This window comes from Takifugu flavidus, chromosome 15 (genome assembly GCF_003711565.1).
Source record: "Takifugu flavidus isolate HTHZ2018 chromosome 15, ASM371156v2, whole genome shotgun sequence".
NCBI classification, from domain to species: Eukaryota; Metazoa; Chordata; class Actinopteri; order Tetraodontiformes; family Tetraodontidae; genus Takifugu; species Takifugu flavidus.
Window position 1 is genome coordinate 2,635,234 of NC_079534.1, and position 24,471 is coordinate 2,659,704.

At 48.5% G+C, this 24,471-nt stretch overlaps 1 protein-coding gene and 1 long non-coding RNA gene across 2 annotated transcripts in view; one reads left to right on the forward strand and one right to left on the reverse strand.

Moving 5' to 3' along the window:
* LOC130538944 (uncharacterized) overlaps positions 1-24,471 on the reverse strand; it is a 51,895-nt gene that overhangs the window by 22,574 nt on the left and 4,850 nt on the right. The gene's annotated exons all lie outside the window — the stretch shown is intronic.
* LOC130538926 (pinopsin-like) overlaps positions 3,280-24,471 on the forward strand; it is a 28,189-nt gene continuing 6,997 nt past the window's right edge. Inside the window, exons 1-3 of the mRNA XM_057056972.1 lie at positions 3,280-4,095; positions 9,276-9,604; positions 22,618-22,851. Coding sequence (XP_056912952.1) covers positions 3,729-4,095; positions 9,276-9,604; positions 22,618-22,851 — 930 coding nt within the window. The 5' untranslated portion in view covers positions 3,280-3,728. The remainder of the gene's footprint in view (positions 4,096-9,275; positions 9,605-22,617; positions 22,852-24,471) is intronic.

Consider the following 24,471-nt stretch of genomic DNA (forward strand, 5'->3'; position numbering starts at 1 on the left):
ATGGAAGCCAACTGGTGTCATAAGACACCTTTTCTGCCGTGGACACCTACCATGCAGGACCTGAGGGGCCTTCAAGGCCTTGCTCACCTCCCCCACCAGTCCAGGGCATCAGCCTGAAGCTTCCTGTTTCACATGGACCACCAGGACAGTCAGAGACATGCAGGTCCAACATGGATGCTATATTTGTCCCGCGGGCTTAGATGGCAAGTTCACCTCTGAACCATCGCCTCACCCGAGGCGGCGACAGAACTCGTAGCAGGAACTCGGCAGAGTCGAGGCGAGTCGGGAACGCTGGTCAAAAAAGACAACGCTTTCATGTTAAAGACGCGTCCCTCTCAAGGTGGACACGCGCGTCCGGTGCGTTTAATTTGACACCTGTCAGTCAGCGTTCCTCTCCTCGCCGTACCTGCCCAGCCCAGATATATTCCCCTCTCCTGCATCACGCCATGACAAGCTGCATGGCAGGCGTTTAAAACATCCCGAGTGAGGCCCGCGTCCAGATAAACCAGGAGCCGTGGCAGACCCGCGTATTAGAACCGGCACCCATAAATCTATGTGATCCATGCTATCGCGTCTCATCTGAGCTTTCCTTAAAGCCTGGGGCATATTAAGTCACAGCAGCCGCGCCGCCAAGGTCAATGTCAGCGCGGAGGGTAAGAGATGAGGGAGGAGGGGGAGGAGTCAGGGGACTGAGAGGGTGAGAGGGGAAGAGGAGGAGGAGGAGGAGGAGGTGGGGACTCAAAGAATAAACAGATTTTGCAGGCGATCCCAGAACAGCGTGTAAACCCCTAATATTTGGTGACCTTTCCCTCCTCTCCGCTCCCTCTAGGAAATAGTCTCCTGCCAACAAGGATCTTCTGCACTCGCAGGGAAACCGTGACGCTATCGGTTTGAGTTTCACACAATAGCGGCGTGCACGCAGCACCAAGCCCATCGTAATCTTTTCTGTGAGCCAGGGCGGCCGGAGGTATCCTCGGCCCGACACCGAGACGATACAGAGATTTATCGTTATGTACAAGGACAGAGAAGCTGTTACGAATTCGTGCCCGCCAACATGGATCCAATATTCAGGAAATAGGGGATAACTGGTGTTAGCGCGTCTGTTAGATCCATTATATTAAAGTTATCTTATTTGCTTTTACCTTGTCGTCTTAAATGAGAGTTCAATTATAGCTACATTTAAGATGAATGGATTTCTATACTAATATCTTTAAAAAAAAATAGAAGCGCTTCATTAAATAATGTTTTCTCATTAAGCTTTAATTCTATTTTGAAGTTAAAGGAAAGAGCAACATTAGAAAAAGAAAAAGCACACAGCCGCCGTAGGTGCTGCCCCCTGGTGGTTACAGTTACTGCTGCATTTACGTACCGACTTACCCGACGTTTATTTATTTTATGAGATTTTGGATAGATCGTTTATGCAATTTTAACCCCCAAACACTAGCCTCAGGCTAACAAAGTGCTACAAAAAAGCTATCAAGCTAACAGTAATTGAGTAAACAGGACTTAAGTATGTATATTTAGCTAGCTGCTTATGGCACTTCCACTTATGCACCTCAATATTCTTATCACAAATATAAAACCTTCAGAAAATCCAGTTGGCTTTATTTTAATACAACAGAGAGGCTGCGAGTTGACTCTTCTGAGTAATGAGACCATTAACAAAATGGGCCGCGTGTATAGAACCATAACACAGGAGAACAAACCTCTTCCCTGTTAAAGTTATGGTCGCAATAAAACGCACGCATGTCGGTCTTATTGGCGAGGTTAAAGGGCAAAAAGTGCAGCTTTTCCTCAGGAAAAGTGAATTAATATGATAACAGTCGCTAACAAATGGAATAATGAGCACGAAACAGCTTTCTCAGTGTCGACCTTCTCACCACATTTGTACCTTGTTCTCCTGGATGATTTCTCACGGGGGGACAACTCGGCTGGCCTAGAAACTCCACTAAATACCAACTGACCGTGTCCCACCGAGATGATTAAACGAGGGTGGCGTTCGCAACCGAGCCCAAGTGTCTTAATTCAACCCAATTACAGGTGGGAGCGTCAGTGCAAATGCCACTGTGCACTTTTCACAGGTAATTACCTTCAGAGAGACAAAGGGGCTGTTGGGAGGGTTGGGATTGGGACAGGCCGTGACGGCGGTCCCCACCGACCGCTTCTGGAGCTCGGCGTTAGCGGAGTCAAGTGTTGCGGAGGGCAGACTTTCTCCTCTGCAATTAAGTCGCGCTTTGACGCCAAACACCACAGCTTGACCGCAAGGATTTGCATTTAATTAGCAGCTAATAGCCGAGCCCGACTCGCCAGGGTGTAGCCGTGTTGTTACGCTGTGTGTTTATGTGGCACGTCACCAGTGTCTGGAATCAGCCAATCACATACCTGCTAATCTCAGATTCCCGGACGTTTTGACACAGACTTCACGGACCCAGGATCAACCTGACGACCCTTCGTGACCTTGAAGCGGCAAACGAGCCTCCAGGAAACGGTTAAATTCTACCCTCCTGTCTGAACATCACGGCTATAAATACAGCAAACATTCATAATTCAGAACCTCCTAATTAGTCCTGAACACAATGTTCCTCTGATCGGGCCCGCGGCAGCACTTTATGTATCAGCGATTTGTTATATTTTGGCTAAAACACAGAACATTACAACTATAAGCAAGGCATAAAACTGCTCCAAAGAATACTTTTGCTTTCATTAATGGATGGGGCAGCACGCCGAGTCTCTCAAGATGCACAAGCAGATGACACAAGCGTTTCACCATTTTACTGCTGCTCATCCTTCCAGGCAGAAACCGCTACATTGGTTCTTTTAGCGCAGGTGGGGGTAAAAACCACAGCTCCTGATATTCAGACGTCGGCTCAATAAAATTAAAAAACAACTGAAAACAAACGCCCGGAAATCTGAATAGGTTTGATGGGATGAAGTGCAGAAGGAAAAGATCCTGGGAGTCCCGGGGTCACACCAGAGAAGTTAAAACGTGTAAAAATTTGAATATTTTGATCCCACGTTTGCTACGCAGAACTATGAATCCAAGCAGCTTTGATCTCTTATTAAAAACTGTAAAAAGAGGGTCAAACATCAAAAAAAAACTGGGCCGAGACGCGTCTTCAGCACCGCGGACAGCGCCGCGCGGCAGCCTCTCCACCCCGCAGGGCGGAAGCGGAAGTGGGGAGGAGCCCTGGGGGTGGTGGTGGTGGTGGTGGTTGGGAAGGGGGGGTTGGAAACTGGAGCTCCACAAAGTTTTGAAGTGGGATCTGATAACGCTGCGCTGCGTTTGAGCCACATGGCGAAGGTCTGGACAGGGCTCCACCGACGCCCCCCCCCCCCAGTCTAAGGATAATTATATAAATAGGGACGGGGGGAGGAAGGTGTCTGTCAGAGGCAGCACCGGCGGAAAGAGCGCGTCGCAGAGTGCCACACGGTGGAATACAGAGCAGAAAGTTTTTTATTTTATTTTTTTAATAATATATTTTTCCAGCCACCCAACCAATTAAATCCAGACACAAAGTTTTAACACCCACAAAAAAAAAAACCAAACCAAACTTTTCAAAAGCAATATTTTTTTTTTACTCGACTCCGGCGCATTTAACCTTTATTCCGCTGCAACAAGTGTCGGGCTGCCGGATTCTTTTCCTCCTGTTCCCGCAGCGAGGTCTAATAAGATGCTCAGGGAACATTAGCCGCCGCTCCGTGCGCCGTCACGGCGCCGCCGGACTGCGATGATCGTATCCAACGTGAGTCTGAGCGGCTGCGCAGGGGTCAACGGAGCCGTGTGCGCCGCAGAAGGGCACCAGGCGGGAGGCTCCGACCGGTCCACGCTCACTCCGACCGGGAACCTGGTGGTGTCCGTGTTCCTGGGCTTCATCGGCACTTTCGGACTTGTGAACAACCTGCTGGTGCTCGTGCTGTTCTGCCGCTACAAGATGCTGCGCTCGCCCATCAACCTGCTGCTGGTGAACATTTCCATCAGCGACCTGCTGGTGTGCGTACTGGGGACTCCGTTCAGCTTCGCGGCCAGCACGCAGGGACGCTGGCTCATAGGAGAAGCCGGCTGCGTGTGGTACGGCTTCGCCAACTCCCTCTTCGGTGAGTAGAGGCTATATTGCATTTTATCCGCCTTTTATGTCTACATTCTGCTCGTGCCCCGCTACGGTTGCGGGTTTTCTACGGATGAAATCGGAGAATTACAAGGTTGGATTTTTGTGTGGCTCCGAAGCGCGCCGGGGCGCGTCTTTATAAGGGTGGCAAACTTTCTGTGAAAAGCCGCAGACCATCGGGCCAAATAATGAGAAAATAATGGCTTCATTTGCGCACCGAGGTCGGCCGCGCAAAATCCAATTAGGCTGTTCGATCTCTAAATCACGCGGCGATGTTTGTGCGCTCCCGTCACGCCTCGACTATTTCTCTTTCCCCATAATTGGCGTGATCAACTCGCCGGCCGCGGGGATCGTTGTGGTCTTTTTAAGGTCACGGATTATTTAACCTGGACCGAGGGGAGATCAGACCGAGGTGACACGCGCACTGGCGCTCGTTTGCTGCTACACGAGACGCTGGACCGTCTGCAGGTGCTCCGCGTGCGTGACAGCGGGTCGCTGGCGTGTTTCAAGCTTCCATGTGTCCATTAATGCCGGGTCTGTTTGTCTGTCTGGGATGCTGCCGGATCGTGAGCAGCCGTAATCGCTTGTTAGGATGCAGCTGAGTGGTGACCTGGAGGCTGCATCATTGCTCGGTTAGGTACCCGTGCAGGTCGAGGGGGGGGGCAAGTGCAGATGGACCGACAGCTTCTGCATCACAATAAAGGCACCACAGGGGGTCTGTGACAGACTCTACACTGACGTGTGATTCCCAGTGGAGCCGAATCGGGCTCGTTGGCATAAATTAAGCATCCAATTTTAAACCCTAAAATGAAGCTCCTGTTCAGCCGGCAGCAGTTCTGGAAGAAAATGTCCCTTTTTGACTGGCCAATGAATACCTAAACAAGTTCTGGACACTTCCACGGTGGCTGGATGGACTCGCGCCACCAAGAAACCCTAGATTTGACTTTGCCAGGGCGTTTATTTTGTTAATGAACAAGTGTTGAAGTGTGTGTATGGCTGACAGCCTCTCAGCTCGACACATTACCAGCATCACTGAGGTGATACAGTCCAGGAATAGAGCCTTCCGATTGGCTCCATAAGGAGCCTACGTCGGTTTGGAGGCAACCGTATACGACGTCCTGGTTGTTGGCATTGCTCGCCACTAACAGCCAAACTCAGTCAGGCTAATTTGACACAAAATGGTGTTTAAACCCCCAGTGAACACCTGCAGGTCATGGGCAGCAACTGCAGGCTGCACCAGCAGATTCCAGGGTAGTTTCTGAGGATGACGGGCAGTTTAGTGTTCTCCCATGTGCACAATGTGGCATTTACAATTACGCCTCATTTTGATTTGCAATCCTCGCTTGATAATTCAGCTTCTGGCCATGAATATTTTAGGTGAGGAAAACGTCTCATTTTCCGACCTTTCCTGGAAGTACGGCAGCAGAAGAAGAAAAGGAAATGGTTGGTTGCAGCTGCTCGGCATCACTCTGGATAAACATGCCGGTCGGAGTCACACATCCATCCACTTCATATTCATCCTACACGTCGCGCGTGATCCGAATGCAGCTGGAAGCAGATGTCAGGAACCTTAATCTCCACGTACTTCCCACAGCAGCAGCAACACTCTTAGCAGCCGTGTTTGTCAGGCTAAATGACAACTGTCATTGCTTTAGTCACATTTCAATAATTCATCATGTTTTCTTTCCTCCTCCCATCCGCAGTAGCGCCATGAATGAGTTATGTGCCGGTACTGTACGCTCGCGGTCAGCTCTCATAAAACCACATTTCTAAAGTTCAAGCCGGGAATGAGAAGATGTCGGGTTAGCGAGCGGAGTCCCACAGGATGAAATATTTAAGCTGTGCAGAAATGGAGATCAGCGCGTGTGATGTTGGTGACAGGCCGACGCCGTATAAGGGCTCGGAATTCGCTCTTCTTCACCCGAACGCGTCGAATCTTCGGATGTTTAAAGTCTTTGGTCGCTCCGTCCATCATCTCCTCTCACCTGCCGGTGCTACACTTGTGATCACCTGATCAGGCACCTGCTGCAGCCCCGATCCCGTTAAACCAACTGGGAAATCAGGGGGAGTTTAGAATCTAACAGCTGCAGTCGGAGAAACTTTGCTTCGCTGACTTTTCTGGAGGTCCTGGGGATGAAGGTTTCCCTCAGACTGCTGGACCACAAGGAAACACACCTCGACCCGCTAACAGGGCCGCTCTCCGCGAGAGTATCACGCTTCACTTCCTGTGTCGTACGGGAAGAACCATCCACGAAGAACAACGTGACCGATTGCCACATATCGGTGGCAACAGGAGGAGAGCGCACCTAGCATTAGCAACTAGCTCCCTCAATCATTGCTGTCGCTTTAAGCACCGACTCAAAGTCGTAGTTGAGCGAACTTCACCAACTTTTCTTCCTTCGCTATGTAAAAACCTAACCTGGCTCCGCCCCCCTCTTCCGAGATGAACACACCAGGGCGGCTCTGGTTGACCTCTGATGTCTTTCCACGTCCGGACGATGCCCCGATGGTATCGGCCGTCTCGGCGACCCCGTTACGCTGAGATTAAGCACCGTCTGAAGACGTCTCACATCCACCAGGAGCCAATTTATAAAGATCTGTCTGACAGGACGCCGGCTAAACCCCGAGCAGAGACGGGGAGGCTGTGGTGTGTGAGCGAGGGAGCCTGCAGGCATCATTAGAGCCTTCATTGGTTATGGATGAGTAACTCCTCAATAGGCTCATAAAAAGTGAGAGAGGGGGAAAAAAGGAGAGCCAGTGAAGGAAAAGTGAAATTGATTGTTTAAGATGAATAACGCTGCGTGCAGCTGTGATCAAATGGCTGTCTGTTTCGTCTCCGGCGCTGTGTAAAGCTCTTCCGCCGTGATCCGTGTTTCTCCAAATTAACGCGACAGCGCCGATGACAAGAGCCCGACCCGGTTTCCCACGCCCGGGGTTTCGCTCGGCGGCGCTCAGCCTGCGACGCTCTGGATGTTTGAATGTCTTAAGTGAAGATCCGCTGCTTTGATTCCGCGCCAAGAGCGCGAAACCGCCGCCGATCCGCGGAGAAGCGAGTAGGAACCTGCGTTCTTTGGGATCTTCTGGCGCCTGATTAGCCGTTTTCACTTTGGTCCGTTACATCTCCTCTTCGCTTAGCTGTTATCTTCCCTTAAAGTTCTCCGCGTTGGCTGGTGGACGGCTCTGGATTAACCTCCTGCTACGGCCTCAAGCCCCCCCACAGGCGGGTTCACGTACTTATATAGACAGGAAACACAGACGGCGTTACACTTGATGTTTGAGGCTGATTTGCTGAGACTTTAAGAAGAAGCTTCAGACCCAGAAGAATGGCTCTCCGCCATAAAGGTCAGGGCGAGTCAGGCAGATAACGAGCCGGCGTAATGAGTCTCAGAGCACGGACGGGGTATGTTTTGTGGATGAGAGGTGTCCGCTTCCAGTCTCACATTAGGGATAATTATTTTTGCACAAAAAGAGCAGCTTGCCAAAAGAGTCACGCTACATTATTCCGAACGTTCTCCTCCAAAAAACACGATTTCTGACCTTGTTAATGTTCCGTAGTGGCCTTTTTATGCATCGCAGCGGATACCAGGAGTATTTAATGATTTGGCTGAGGATTTTTTGGTATATTTCTATAATTCAGGTTTCAGAATGCTCATTTTTTTGTCCCTTTTTCCTCATTATAACCCTATAATGAGGAAACCTAACCCTCATGTTTATTTTCGTGTTCAGCTGGTCCAGGCGCTCATGAGTTGGCCAGTTGGGCTCATTTTAGCTGTGAGGCTGAAAAAGTGGCAACATTTGCTTCACGTTTCTCCAAATGAATGAAGCAAATTCAACTAACCTAATTTTGTGACGCAGTTGTTCGAGTATTTTGTGTTTTGTCAGGAAAGTTTTATTGAATTTGACATTGCGCAACAGAGTTTGGTCGTTTTAAGCTGACTAAGGAGGCAAATCTCCTGATGTTGGTGGTGACAGATGACAGCATTTTATGGTTATTTTAACCCCCCCAGCCTAAAAAGCAGTTGAGACATTTTACTGTAAAATATTTCTCTATACCTGCGAGGACCGAGACCCTGCAGTTGGATTTGAAGCATCAGTGTTCATCAAAAGTGTCTTCTATGGGATACAGAGAATCAGGAATGTGATTCCACCCCCCCCCCCCCCAGACTCACAACAGAGATGTTCTCCTCCGTTATCCTCGCATCATCACACCAAACCCGGCATCACCGTGGCGTCTTTCATCCCGTCGAGGAAGACGGATGAGTGGCCGACGCTGAATTCGAATGCCGGGACGACGTGCCAGTCATCTCATTGTAATAAGTCAGACAGAAGATAAAGACCTCGGTGCTAATGACGGGCCGGGCCGCTCCGCTGGGCCCATCACATGATGTCCTGGTTGACATCATGTCTTTTCATATGACTAATCTGCTCTCCAGACTCGGGGGGGATGGAGGGGGTGATCAGGTGACTGAGTAGTGTTGCGTCGGCCCCCAGAATTTAATGTTCCCACCAGCAGTCGCCATGGGCCCAGTCTGGGCCAGATCCACGCAGCCCAGAATCCATCGTTCACCTTCTGTTAGTCACATGATCGATAAACACCAGCGAGCTCGTTCTGTTGGCAGCCACGTGTGATTGATGAGCTTGGTGCGATTTGGCTCCTGAACCGTTCATTTCCTTCGGCCACTCAGCTTAAATCCGGGTGTCCAGCAGTACTGGGGGTTCCTTGCCGGGTTTCTCCTTCTCTGAAGTCACTAACTTTAGTTAAACGCGCCGTTAGAACCAGCAGCGGCACCTCGGGGGGCGAAACGGCCGGTCTGCCTTCAGTTGGATTGGCTGAAAAATCAATGGTCTCAGATCATAATTGGCCTCAAAGCAAACAGGATGAGACGACCCAGAGGCCAGCGTGAGCGTCAAACCCTCGACCACGCCACTGGAGGGGGAGCGATTCAGCCAAGATGAAGCGGCTCCGCGAGTCCTCGGGTGCTGCTCTGCAGGCTCACGTTCTGCCGTAACACGCTGCCGTAGTCCTGTGGGCTTAGCGAGGTTCTCGGTTCGATGCCGTTCACTTGCCTCGTGTCCGCGTGGGTTTTCTCTCCCACAGTCCAAGGTCCTAAACGCAGACCCCGCCCACACAGACCGTGTTCCTGAGCGTCAGTCCTCTCCGCTTTGCAGGAGTGGTGTCCCTGATCTCGCTGGCGGTCCTGTCCTTCGAGCGCTACAGCACCATGATGACCCCGACCGAGGCCGACCCGTCCAACTACTGCAAGGTGTGCCTGGGCATCACCCTCTCCTGGGTCTACTCGCTGGTCTGGACGGTGCCGCCGCTCTTCGGCTGGAGCAGCTACGGCCCGGAGGGTCCGGGGACGACCTGCTCGGTCAACTGGACGGCCAAGACGACCAACAGCATCTCCTACATCATCTGCCTGTTTGTCTTCTGCCTGATCGTGCCGTTCCTGGTGATCGTGTTCTGCTACGGGAAGCTGCTGTGCGCCATCAGACAGGTGAGCCAGCGTGTGTGTGTGTGTGTGTGTGTGTTAATTACCGTGGGATATATTCTGAGAGGCTCCCTTAGATGAGCTAAACTAAACTTCACACAGATGTTCTGCAGCACTTAGACAAAAGAACAAGAGCAACAATCATAACATAATTGTTTTCCATCGACTCTGTTGTTAATGGACTTAACCTGAAAGGGCAAAGCTACTATATTGACTCCAAGACAACAATTCACCGCTCAGGATCGATGCTGCGGACCAATTCAGTCAGATTGATGGAAAATCTTTCAATATAGATCATACTTTTTAATTGGCGCCTTCGTTCGCCCTGTTAGGCATCGTTTGGCACTTTCAAACAAGGCCGACGGTGGCAGCAAAACGCTCGAGAGATCACCGGCGTTCGTTGGCCTCCCAGGAATAAATTAGCCGCGCGGATATAACAACTTTCAGAGCGGCACCGCATCGCCGTCGCTACAGCCCCCTCCACCTTATCCATCGCTCCTACGCTGCCGGCGGCGCCAGCATCCCTCCGCCGCTCACAACCACCCATTGAAAAATCACAGAAACTCTCTTTCTTCCAACGGTCGCAGTCCGAAGGTCGAAGAGAACGCGAAACAGCCCATGAAACTGTTGACGGGGCCAATAAAAGTAACAAACGGTTAAGTAGCGGCAGGCTAGCGCAGGCTTTCTCTGCTCTGCTTCGCTGGCGGTACAACAACAATTAAACTTTCACTTTCAGAGCCGAAGGCAAAATCTACTGTTCCTGTGGTCCATGAGGCCAGGGTTAGGGTTAGAGTTACTGACCTCTCAGTACAACATAAATACAATAAAACGCACACACAGCCCGTTGGCAACGATTGGTCGTATTGATAACGTAAATACTAAATGGATTTTAGCTCCAAGGACGCTCGCCGCGGGGACCTGCTCCGCCTTTGACATTGCGAGTTATGAGATTCTGTCGCGGCCACAGTTGGATGACAGAGTGAACACCGTCTGACCTTTGACCTCTTTCTAGCTTTAATGTCACCACCGTCCTAATGAGACACAGGAAAAATGATGATTTGCATCAGTAGGGTCAGTCTCTGGGACCCATGGGGACGGTGGCTCCTGCCAAGGTCAGCGCTTTACACCAGAATGATCCCCATGGGACACACACACACGCGCGCACACACACACACACACAGATACAATAACTAACCCAAAAGTCTGCAAGAACACATCAAAACATTCTCCTCCACAGCTGCATCTCTGCAACCTTTATGTGTGCTCAGGTAAACAGTGAATAATGTTTGTGTGTGTGTGTGTGTGTGTGTGTGTGGTGTGTGTGTGTGTGTGTGTGTGTGTGTGTGTGTGCGCCTTGTTCTGTGACCCTGACAATGCAAAACCTGCTGCGTCAAATGCCTCATCACTGGTTTGCATTTATTACCTTTTGCTAACATTTCAGGCTTTTGCTGATTTCTTTTTGCCTTTGATAACGCTGACATTTAGGTCAGTAATTGGTTTGGGGGGTGGGAAGGGGGGGGGCACTTTTGATCATTTTTCCTCTAAACACCAGCAGAGTTTATATTAAATGATAAAACTTAATCCAAACTGCTGACATTTATCTTTAATATTCGACGTGAAAACACGGCCCTCATCATTTAGGAATTAGACACTTTACGAAGTTTTACGACGTATCGGAGCTCTGGTAAAGGTGAGGCTAACGAAGCCTCTAAATCTAAGTTAGATTTACCGCCACAGTCGTCTGCTCTCTAATTCCTCCACAGGGTTTAATCTAGCCGTCCTTCAGGCTTTGCTGTGCATCTGCAGACTCAGAGTGCCGCTCTCCTCTGCAACACCTACAGGTTCATGGGAGGAGGCGGAGCTGCGAAGGAGCAGCTGCCACAGAAACATTGATCCAGTGGTTGGATCAATACGGACGGATAAAAAAAAAAAAAGAATGAGCGTTTTTAGTAGATCACCAACACACTGAGCAAAAAGAGGCGGCAAAAATGATGAGCTCGTGTTTCCCTAAAGACTTCTGATTTAAAAGAATCTTTAATAATCGTAGATGCAGAAATCCTTTGATCTTTTTTGGTCCCCTCAAAAATTCTTTCATCTTGAGTGCAACTTATCAGGTTTTATTGAGCGAGAGAATCGTTCAGATGGCTTCATAAAAGACATTCTGCATTGGCTCAGCTCTGTTCGGTGTCTGTACACGTGTACGTGTGCACGTATGGGGTTCTTTTTTATTGCTTTCAGTGTGATGGGAAATTGAGGTCTTTATCGCTGCAGAGGACAGCGGTTGTGATTGAGGGCGGCGAGTTTGTACTTTCAGGGGTGCTTCAGTCCCGGAACACCTGTGTCTACACACAAATACACACACCAGCCTCTGAAGTGGTGACACCTGAATGCAACACAGAGCGGAGAGAGAGAGAGAGAAGAAATGAATCCAAAATAGCCGTAATGTTCCATCTGATACGGTCAGGAGAGCACGAGCGAACGTGTTTTATCGTTGTGGATCCGCAACAATAGAGCGAAACACAGTGGAGGAGCAGAGATATCGCTAATGGAAACCAACAAAGAGGAGAATCCAGCAGCTCGTGGCTCCTGGTGCCTTCACGTTCCTCCCCTCTGAAAATCACGGGGTTTCATTTCATCTCTCGTCTCGAACCGTTTTTAACAACGCGACGGTCGCTGCTCAGTGACAGATGAGTTTTCAGCAGCCTGGAGGATGCTAGCAGTCACGCGGCACTTTATGTCGACTGGAGCGCGATTGTTTTTGTGGAACCAGTGAACTGTGCGTACCCTGCAGAGCTGCAGCGTCTCTATAAAAGAGGCTCTCCTCACCTTGTAGCGTCTCACTCGGCCGGATGCTGGGCTGTCTGGCCAACAGAACACCATCTTCTTGTTTCAATCTGGCCTCTGTGACCAGACTAAATGACCTTTTTCTTCACCCATCATCATAACTTTACATCACAAAATAAGCCAAAAGAGTAGAAGACAAAGTCTCATCACCAGTTTCACCCCTAGCAGCTCACGTTAGCCCGTGATAACAACACTTTTGACCACTGCATCCTTGAGTACGATACCAAACCCCACAACGCACCTTTGGTCTGAAATATAGCATGAGTGGCGGCTAGATGCTAGTTAAATCTACACACTGGACATCTCTGATCATTTGTGCAATGAAATGAACAAAAAGGACCCGATTAGCACTTGAGCACATCCAGCTCGTCTCACGGAGGAAGATTTTTGGTTAGATAACCGCCGGCTTCTGCACTCGGCATCATTACCCCTGCTGTGAATTCCATTATGCTGCTCATGCTTCTCTGGATGTCAGATTCTCAAGTGCTCTAATATTTCTCCACTACGCTGGAGGCCATGTGACATGGAGGTAGAGCAACGGTGATTGGGGGAGGTGGGATACCAAAAGGAAGCAAGCATGAAAAAAATAGACTGACTGTGGCCGCGGGGCCGTAATTTGGTGTTGGCCCTCGGTGACCTTGCGCAGGTTGTGAGCTAATTTCCCAGGCCACCAGCGTACCTTTTTACCCTTGCCTATTTGCCAAGTCTGACCTGCAATTACAAAAATAGATGGCAAACTCACCGGAGGGGGATTTTTAATGCAAATTAGGTGGTGCAGTTTGGGTTTCAACCACTTCTCTGGTGCGCTTCCAACTACTACTGTCGTACCTACGGGTGTGTGTGGATTAAAGCCACTAGTGGGAACATCATGTTCGCATCATCCCCAACCCAAGCCGGGGTGTCTGGTTTCGCAAAATGCAAATGTCCACCTCGTAACGCCACAGGGGCCTCATAAAGGTACGTTTCGATAAACAGTCATGTTATACATTTTGTCAGGAAAACAAAGCCAAATATTCCAGGTTGGTGTTTGAAAAAGAGGCTCGGAGCACCAGGAACGATCAAGCACGTGCAGACGAGTATGTAAATACGGGGCGAGTGCCAGCTTATTTAGCAAAACAGTCGGATGAATATTTCATAGTGCTTCTGTTAAGGATTGTGAGGTCGTGATCCCTGTGGCTTAATATAAACGTTTTTCGAACAATTTCACGCTGAAACCGCTCAAACCTACAACTTCGTACGCCCTTTTGGACTTCTCGTGCTCTTTAGGCAACAACAGATAGAATAAATGAAACCTTTCCACTCAGAAAACATGCAAACTTGGCCATGGCTGTCGAGATGCTTTCTATCAAACTCGGGAACGAAAGCGAGCAGCTCTTCTGTTTCACAATGAGGCTGGTGGGGGGGGGTCAGAGCTATCCGCCGCTGTGTCAGGAATGGGGACACAGATGAGCTCTCCACCACGCTGGCCCCAGAATAAAGCTCTGCCCTTCTTTGTATTGAGCTACAAGTCTGGGCTCCACTGGTCCTCTTGCTGATCGTAGTCTTTGATTCCTCTTTTTCATTTGTCCTTCTCTGTTCTCTGGACCATCTGATCACCCATCCAGCTCAGTGTCTCTAATGTTGTTGATGGATTTGCGTGTGTGTGTTTTACCACTCCGCGTGCCCACACACATCCCGCCCAGCGGCTCATTTCCTGCAGTACTGCGATTCCTTCCTCGCTTCCTCACTCTTCCCGGCCCTCTGTCTGCCCTCTCTGAATATTCCTTCCAGTTCCCCGCGCAATTATCATCCATCTATTTCACCTTGGTTGTCTCAGCTGCCATCATCACATCCAGCATCTCCGCCCCTCCTCGCCTCCCCACAAGCAACCTGAAGTGTGCCGCTTCTGTAGAACAGTGAGACGGACGTTGATGCCTGACAGGAAACAGTTAGTTGTGCTAAGGAAGACACAACACAGAAAAGGTGGGACAATGATTTGGAATTCTGACAGTTTCCTCATTCACAAAGACACTACTGATGTAGCAACCCAGAGTCTCAGCCCACCCTGGGAGGAAAAAAAGCTGCTTTTAACAGGGTGAAACCTTGATCAAGACCAGTCTTAAATGAGTGGACTAGAGAAAAACGGGTCCATATTCAGGACATTACTTTTTAATGACTTCCCCCCCCAGCACCGTTCAGTAGCAACCAATAAAAGTCTGTGTTTCCACACTTATTCAATATTGTCCGTTTTCTTGCCCCCCCCTCCCCTCCCTCTCCAACCCACCAATCAAGAGATCAGCTAGCGTTGCCCTTGGCAACGTTTTTCAACAGTTCCTCTTAATATAGCTTTTAACATTCAGGTCAGTTGAAGATAGACTGACCAAACCCTGATGGTACTCAGGCCAGACCTATTTTAAGAAACCACCTCCCAATATGTTTAAAACAAGCACACGCACACGCACACGCACACGCACACACACACACACACACACACTCTAATGGGTTAAAAAACCTTTGAATTGCCCTCTTAAATCTCTGACCTTGCAGACTGAAACTACACAGAGAACTAAATTGTGTTTTGTAACTAAAAAGAGTCAAGGATGAGAATAATTAGGAGTCAATGCCCACGTTTATCCAATTTAGACCAACATCAATGATTAAGGTCTTCATCTTTTATTTAGAAACAGGTTTGTTTTATCCGATTTTTCAGCAGGAGGGAAGAGGGCATGTTTGTAATTACATCATTGTCTATCTCGTTGTTCTGTGCACCGTCTGCATGACCTTGTAAAAATAAATAAATAATAATAAAATAAAAAAACAGACACACACGTACACACACTTTCTGGGTTACAGGATATATGGGTCCCAAGGCGCTAAACAAGATTTGTGGGTACAGGAGGTCTACAGGGTATTAGAGAGGTTTTCTTGACAAATAATATCAGCAAATTCTTGATTATTTTTAAATCAACTGATCAGCAAATATTAGGCACACTACAGAGGTGAGACATTCACTCCAAACATTGAAATGCTTTAACATCAGTCAGTGTTTCCCCAATTCCCTTTATCAAGCTATTCATATTATTCCTGCGTAGTTCAGAGGCAGCGGCCAGCCAGATTTATAATATGCGAAAGGTTTGTCGATAAGTCATAAATAATAGATTTGGTATTGATATTTATGAAACAAACCCCGGAATTGTATATTAAGACGTCAATAAATACATTTTAAATTAAGTTTGTGTCGAGACTTGATTCTGTCCCACAGAAAATTTGACCATGCCCTGAAGGAGGAGCAAAAATAGCCCACCATACATGCCCTCCGATAGCTAAAATCAATCATTTTTTTATAGTGGGAATACTTCACAAATAAGGGGGACTAGGGGACTAGCACTCTTGGGAACTAGTTCCAGTAGTGTGACAGGGCCTTAAGTCGGTCACACTGACAAACTCACAAGCTAAATAAAGCAAGAAGGTGAAGATCATTCACTAACCTAACAGAAACTGAGGTATTTGACATCTTTCTAACAACAATTAAAAAAACCACAAAGCATCTTTTAAAGAGTTAAAAAAAAAAAAGGAACAGAAATCTAATTTAGCGAACTAAATTTAGGATAGTTTTAAAAAGTCCTTCCAGCTCTGATCTGACAGAACTGTTAATGAGAATCTGTCCATTGTTTTCCTTTGCTGGTAGCCAGGGCTCTCCACCTGTCTCGACCCAATAAGTCGTGGCCTAATTGGAGAATTTGAACATGAAACGGCCTCTCAAGGCCCAGCGAGTGTCTGCAGCCATCTGTCTGCAAACACACACACACACACACACACCAGTCCATTCATTGAATCTGTAATAAACAGCTATGCTGTTATCCCACCAGATCAGGCTTTTTTCCAGTTTGCCTACCACCCACAGGTGAGCCCAGGATGTGTGCTGGCAGTGTTTGAGCGGCTCCCGAGGATATAAATCTAATATACCACATGAGATTTCTGTATTGGAAATAGGGCAGCACATATATTATAGCTTTGATTGGGTTCCTCGTGACCCATTTCCATGTAATCACTTATGGAACTGCCGCTGTTCGAAACGCTCGGCCTGCCGGATGTTTCCAATCCCCAACAAATATGTTTTTTAACCATCTGAAAGCGAGGGGAAAGTAATAAAACATCTGTTGTTTCACAAATGCATTTGTTTTCACGTCAGGGTTTTTGCACGCATGGGAGCAAATCCTTGACCTGCAGCTGATATAAATGTAGCAAAAGAACACACTGACCAGAATTGGAACAAAACAAAATGTAAAAATCCTCCCATCTGCAGCGAAGCACCACTGCTTGGATGTGAGGTTGACGGTCTCTGGCCGAGCAGGCATCACAACAGACTGATGTCCATAAAGTCCCAGTAAAAATGAGTATTGTGACTTAAAAACCTTGTGCAGTTTCAGGACAAATGAGCTGTGACCTGAGTGGACACACAGAAGAAGAGGAATAGTTTTCTGAACACACTGAACATCAAACTAATATTTGCAGATCTGTAGAATCAATATTAAAGCAATCAGCAATTACTTTTAGAATGGCGCTACCCTTTCTATGCAGGACTTTGAGGTCGCCTCGGTTCTTTTCTCCTGTGCTGAACATCCATTTCCAGTCGTTTTCATGCCTCTCTTTAGTGCACTCGATTGAGCAGGTCAGAACATTCTTCGCCCCATTTTCATTTTCCTCTTTTTCTGACTTGATAAGGAGCTCCAGGAGCTGAGGGAACAACCGGAGATCAAACTAAAAGTAATCTAAGTGGGGGAGGGCACCTCAAACTTTTCAGGTCCTCAATTCAGACCCTCATTCTTTACTCTCAGACCCCCCACATGACCCTCCACATTCACACCTCTGTCTCCCAAATATTGTTGCATGAACCTCACCTTCAATTGGGTGTTCAGGCGTTTGTCAACCCCTGTGATCTACAGACCCCCTGCTCTCTCTCTCTCTCAGAATTGCGCAACCCCCCCCCCCGAGAGCACCTCTGCAGGTGGAGGGAGTGGGGGATGGGGGGGGGGGGCACACTTCAGTGTCTTTTTAAAGAGACTCACTGAGGCGCTGAGGGTTCTTGCTGAGAGGCTCCTTTTCTGGGAGGCAGCAGAGGGCAGCGGGAGGCTCGGCCGCTATGGGGCTAATGCAGCCAACACAAACCCTGCAATCAATCATGTTTAGCAGCCAATAACTGCACTGGCAGAATCTCCGGACTGGCTCAGGAGCCGGAATACAGGGAAGAAGCATTCTTAAAATGCTGCGAAAAGATCATTTTCCCCACCTGAGTGTGATTTTCTGAAGCTGGATCCTTCCTGGTACGTTCGTTTTGTTCTCTCCAGGTTTATAAGCAGGTGAAACCACCACAAGTTGCCTCTCTAGAAGCCTCGTGACTGACACATCGCAGTTGCGACAATTAACATGCGAGTGTGGCTGCATGACCCAACAAATCGATGCAATTGAAGCCAATTTGCCACAAATGGGACCAACGGCTGTAGTTTCCTCGGTCAATCAGAGCTGCCACACAAAACAGCCTGAAAGCTCCGTGTGAACGTTAGGGAAACACAAACTTCTTGTTTTGCGGATATGAGTTTGAACTTTTGTCCTGAAAGACGAACGTGGAGCTCAAACTTTTCTCTGAGATGTTGGTGGGGATGGTTTGGTTCTTTCCTCCTGCCAGAGCGAGGCAGCGGATGACTGGAAGCTTCAAAGTGTGATCAGACCGGCAAGGACGGATCCTTCTGGTGCCGCGATCTGACTTGGCTTTGATGTGAGGGGTGAAGTCTCATGCTAGAAGTGATAAATAAAGGAATGTTACAATCGAACGGCTCAGTTTCCCTAAATTCCCTGGACTGCAGATCCTCTCAAGCTGCGCCTTAGAAGTGACAAAAGGAATAAGCTTACATTTAAAAGCGGCTCCAGCTCCAGTTATGAGCAGCTCCAGTCCGACAAGAGCCGAGCGAGCTACTCAGGAATATATAAAAACTTTACGAGGTGTTGATTCTGTTATTTATTTCCTTGTTCATTCACAAATTAAGATGTGTGGTGAAATCGCAACAGCTGTTGAACTTCTTGTTGGAGACAGGGTCACTGCTGCCCCCGCAGGTCACCTCACTCACTGCAGCGCGCTGCAGGGTCACAGGTGGACTAAATTTGGGATGAAACAGGAGAGCAGAAGCCTGGGAAACTGAATCTGTGTCTCCAGTATCTGCCACCACCTTCTCCCCTTCCTGCCTGTCCAATGTCACCCAGCTGCAGTGTCCTCTCCTCTGAGGCTGTCGAGTGTTTGTCCACATCTGACGGCCGGATGTGGAGAGGGGCCAGGTAGCAGCTAGGAGAGCCACAGGGGCCCTCCCCTCCCCACAACTGCCACCAGGCTGTTGCCTTCTCCAGCTACTAAATCCTATTAGCTGCTCCCCGACATTTAAAATTACCCCTTTTTTTCCTAAATAATTAAAATCCATCTGCATTTTATAATGCGATTTGTGGAGTTCTGGGCATCTGTTGTAGGAGCCACTGCCTCAGTCTGTGTCTCAGTGCATTATTTTATTAAATAATACCATAGCAGCGAGTTAGCAATAGCACTTCTGATGAAGAGGGTTCTTGAAACCATTGGTTGGTCTCCATGAAGGATTTACGAAACGTTATTGTCCCTCATTCAAACGAAATGGAAGGAAATTTGCCGCCGGGGGGGGGGGGGGGGGGGGGGGGGGGGGGGGGGGGGGGGGGGGGGGGGGGGGGGGGGCTGATTCACTGGGTGTGACAAATGCTAAAGCAACATTTTTGGACTTTGGACATGATTATTTTGGGATTATTCTCTGGCCAAACACCAGGAAGTCGTATTTTGGATCTGGTTTATGAAAGTCAACGTTTATGTTATGATTGAGTCTGCACATTTACACAACTAAAACTGATGTCAGCACAAATTTGTAGCCAATTCAAAATGATGACTTAGACTAAAAATCTATAATAACGAGATCTGCGCGCATGCTCGTTTCACATAAATCATAATTTAAAGGCTGCGGCTGAGGTGCAGCAGTAGAGGAGAGCCGGCTGAATTCGAAATGAAGACAAATGTTTGTCAGTTATAATTAAATGTGCAAAAAACCGCAGTTCAATTTTCAGCTCTGGAGCTTCTTTTCCACACTTTCAGAATTTCAATATAAATCAAGAAGAGTTTAAGAAGACAAATATGGGAACAGCTGTTCTTAAATCTAACGAGGCAGCGAGGAGCGGGGAGGTGAGGAGCGTGCGGCACTTGTTGTGCCCTCTGCCAGACCTTTCCATCAACCGCTGACAGGCTCCCGGATCAAGGCTGCAGGAACTGTCATGGAAGGCTCAGACTGCAGCTCTCCGGAGCAGGTCTGTAGGACGGATCTGCTGAGAACATCCGTCAAACATCACATTTCCCTCATCCAGTGCTGCGCTCGGCTCCCTGCTCAAATTTTAATCATTTCCTGCCGCAGCTCCAACTGCAGCCGGACTCCAGAAAGCATTTCCCTTAAATATAAACCAGCGGATTCTCCGAGTGAACAGAGCTAATGATAAAAGCTTTGAAACCGGCAGCCGTCTCAGGCTGTGGATCATCCCGCCGTCTCCGTTTGGAGGAGGAAAATAACTTTCCGCTTCGAGGGGAATAATGTGTAGGTGAGGAAGTTTTGGTTTCACATACTTCCTGTGTTTATTTGGATTATCGGGATTTTATGCAAAATGATTTTAACACTGGAGCCACAAGGCAGCGGCGGCTCAGGCGTGGTTGTCCGGGCATTAGCCCCGCCCCTCCCGCTATGACTGGTGGTTGGCCACGCCCCTCCCGATCTGTCATGGGGTTGGTTCCGCCCCCGCATTTGTCCAACGATTGGCTCCGCCCCTCTCAATGTGTCTGGGGCTTGGCCCCGCCCCCACTGCTCTGTCCAGGGTTTGGCCCGACCCCCGTACTGTCCCCCGCCCCCCCCACGTGCTGTTCCTCTATTTGCTCACATGTCCAATTTGTTTACCGTCTGTCGCAGTTTACACAGTTGACATCACGTTTATTTTTGGACCTATTCAATTGTCCTCACGCCTCTGACGTCGACTCCGGTCTCAGATAAGTTCAGAGCTTAATCGTTTAGCATTTCGGTGAGCTAGCTAAATCACTGTGACTGACAGCAGGTGTCCCTTATCATAACACAACTAATTTGTTATTACGAGGTGTCGCGTGTGCTCGTTTTCAACTGATAAGGAGGTTTATCGAGATCCGAACACATCAGACAGGACAACCAATACATAAACACCAAAAAATCTATAGGATCATTATCAGCGGCACCACCTGTTTCTTGTTGGATTCAAAGAAGCGTTCTAAACTTTAAGCTTTTCTACCATACGACACTGAAAATGTGTAAGAGAAACTGGGACACGGAACCACAAATCAGCCTAAATTTCCTGACCGTTCGTTCACCTTGGGTCAAACTCATTCCCGCGTTGTCGTCCACAGATTAAATGAGGTAACCGCTGATGGTCGTCTGGGGACAACAATCCTGACGCCATGGCGGAAAATTAGCTAATGAGCGTTCAGTTTAGCCATGAATCCTGCTGAAATATTCACCCCTTGACTTAACCCCACCCCCTGTCCTTCTGTCCAACATTGGACTGCTGCCTGTAGGGCAACTCTATTCGGACCCGATGTGGCAGCGGGCGTCACTGGATTTATGCAGCTGTGGTGGTAAGAAAACAGCCTCTGCGAAAGGGCAGTCGATTAGCGAGCTACTCCTTCGAGCCACCGCCCGGTCTTTGATTGCAATCATCCAACGCTCGCACTCAATTTCCTCAATTTGTCCATGATATCCGCCACTTCATTTGTTTAATCAGAGCCCAAATGGAAGCCTTTTCTCCAGTGCTACCCACAGGGCCAACCTGGACGTCGGTCAAAAACAAACCTCTTGCGATGCGAACATAGGTGGCCCCGCACCAACAACCAGCGCAGGTGATGGATCTGGCCTCTGAGAAGCAAATCTGCTGGAATTTGTTTATTGAGTTTTGGGGGGGGGGGGTTTGTCCAGCTGGTTTTCTGGCATCGGACGGACACGATGGCAGAGAGAGTCCAAACAAATTTATTTGGCGGCAGTGGCTTTGGCCAGAGAGACTCGTCCACTCTGACCGTTCTGTAAACACCCGAAGCAAGCGTTCAGTCCCAGCTTAGCGACCCTCGCTGACAACGGCAACACCTCAAGGTTCAGCCAAAGACAAAAACCGCAGCTACCCGTCGAGTTTTACAGAAATAGGCCAATGACGCCAACACACTCATCTGCACCCTCTTGACAGGCTGTCAATCAGAGCCGCAGCTTAATTAGTCAGCCACAACAGAGGGGCTTTTATTCGCGTCCTATTAGGACAATAATGCAAACATTGGCGCTGTGGAAGCAAAATTAATGTGTATGTTCCTGCACCCAAACACCACACGGTAGCCGGCTGGCTCTTATGGCTTATGTTACAGTGGTTTATGCAATCAGTGCTCATGGGGGAACGGGTGTGTTTCTTCATAATTAGGTGTCTGCCTGCATACTTGTTTTTTTTGGGATACATCTGCCGGTGCTGAGGCCACTGAATGCAATATTGCTGTCAGTGTCTCACGGGTGTGTGTGTGTGTGTGTGTGTGTGGGGGGGGGGGGGGTTGAGTGACAACTGATGAGATGTTGCTGCACAAATGAGGCTGCTGAAGTTTCAGTACAGCGAACGCCTCGTTCAGCCGCGGCCGGCAGATCTGTAATCGGACCCAGCATCTGAATAAGACACGATTAACTAGACAGCTAAACGATGCTAAACTGCTGCCACACTCGTGAAAAGTGCACGTACCTGCCAAACAAAACTGCACCAGGCAGTTTGAGAGCAAGTCGATTATGTTGTTACAAATCCGCTCTTGACTTTATCCCTAATTTGTGGTCTCTTGTGTTCATTTCTGCCACACACACACACTCACACACACACTCTCACACACACACGCACACTCACACACACACACGCACACTCACACACACACTTCACCTCCTTTGACCCAACTCCTGCGTTGCTTTTTGTATCCAACCTTTCCTCCCACAGGAGACGGTCCGAAAGCCTCCGGACAGCAAAAGTCAAAAGCCCGTGTCTCTGAAGGCATCACGGGGCCATTTGCCGTTCCGTCTAACCACTCCTCTTCTTCCCGTCACCGTCTCTAGGTCAGCGGCATCAACGCCTCGACGAGCAGGAAGCGCGAGCAGCGGGTGCTGTGTATGGTCGTGATCATGGTCATCTGCTACCTGCTGTGCTGGCTGCCATATGGCGTGGTGGCCCTGCTGGCCACCTTCGGTCCACCAGACCTGGTCACACCAGAGGCCAGCATCATCCCGTCCATCCTGGCCAAGTCCAGCACGGTCATTAACCCGATCATCTACGTCTTCATGAACAAACAGGTGAGCGGCTGACAGACCGAGGGGACGCGTTTCCAAACTTAAGACCTTAATTGTGACGGTGCGTTTGTGGAACATGCTGAAAACTGAGCAACAATTAATCCAACGAGAAAAAGAGCCGGATTTTCCCACAGGTCTGTCCCAGTTTGGAAAATGGGGTTTTCTCAGGAGACAAATAACAAATGTAATCTATTTTGTCCCAATTTGAGTCACTTAGCTGAAGCTAACCAATTCCAACTTCTCACGCAGACGGAGTGATTTTAAACCAAAGGGTCGCTTATTTTCAGGCCTTGTTGAATCCAGGAAGGACGTTTGTGCTGAGAGATCTCATGTAAATACACATAAATTAGCTCATCTGCCAACATAGCTAGCTCTGTTTTACATTAGTCAACATTAATAAAGACAAAAATAGAAACTATAAGAAACAAAACTTTAAAAATGTAAAAGTGCCCTCGACAGGAGTGTGTAGGAAATATGATAAAAGGTCGAAAGTGCGTTCCGGACAGTTCGGACACCACCTGCGGGGTCCTGGATGGAGGCTCGGAGAACCTGGAGACGGTGAACTCCAGCATCATATACATGTTGTCGGCTTGGCCTCTGGTGACAAACAGAACGACCCCGCCCCCCCGGTGGTAAATCACACTAAATCATTAAGAACAACGGTGCACAAAGCCTGAATAATTAATCACAGCAGCCCTAAAGGTGTCGCCGCGGTAACTCGGGAGCCCTCGCCGCCGTGTTTTCACGTTAAACCCGCTCAGACGGTTTGTAATTTATTTCATCTAATTTATTCGGCAATTTCAGGTCTAGCCGGCCCGAGACTGATCTGATACTCAATGGAGACGATGGGAGACTCTTCTTAAACCTGGAATTAGATTAGACTCTTCTGAGAGGAGGTCTTTGGCGAATTTGAGTCACTTTTAATGAGGAACGAGTCCAAACCAGTCGGATGCAGCTTCGCCCAGTAGGATTAGGCCAGCAACTGCTTAATGGGCTTTTCCATTTAGACTTAACTAGGTTCCACTTTCCTGTTGCCTTCTATCGTTATGAGTGATTGAATTTAAACTACGTGCTCCATCACGGACCTCGGAACCGTTGTGTCATAAAATACCTGCAACTCGGGTGAAGAGAAAAAAAAAACCCAACAGGGAAATGAAGAGAAAGAATGGCTGCGTGATGAGATTATAGGGCCCTTCAGTTGCTTCTGATGACATTTTAAATCGTTGGTACCGTTGTGCACCATCGGAACAAATCGGCAGAGGAAGGGAAACGCACAACAGAGACACCCCCCCCCCCCAGCTAATTTAGCCTTTTTTTGATGCATTTCCTGATTTGTTTGGCTTCTGGGTTCATTTTGGTTGCGTAAATCCAGGCTGCATACTTTGAAAACACTTTTTTTTTTATTACCCTTTTGTCTCACAAAAACGCTGCAAGTTTTCCCACCAGTTAATACTTTTTAAAAAAAGCCTGTTTTTAATCAAAAACAGTCTTAGAGTGGAGCTGCTGCTGCACAGCAATTCACAAATCCTTCTTTCCACTCACAAGAGGTGGCTGACAAACACTTTTCCTTGTCGGCAGATCGAAGAACATCCCGGTTGAGAAAGGATGTCGTTTACCTTTAGC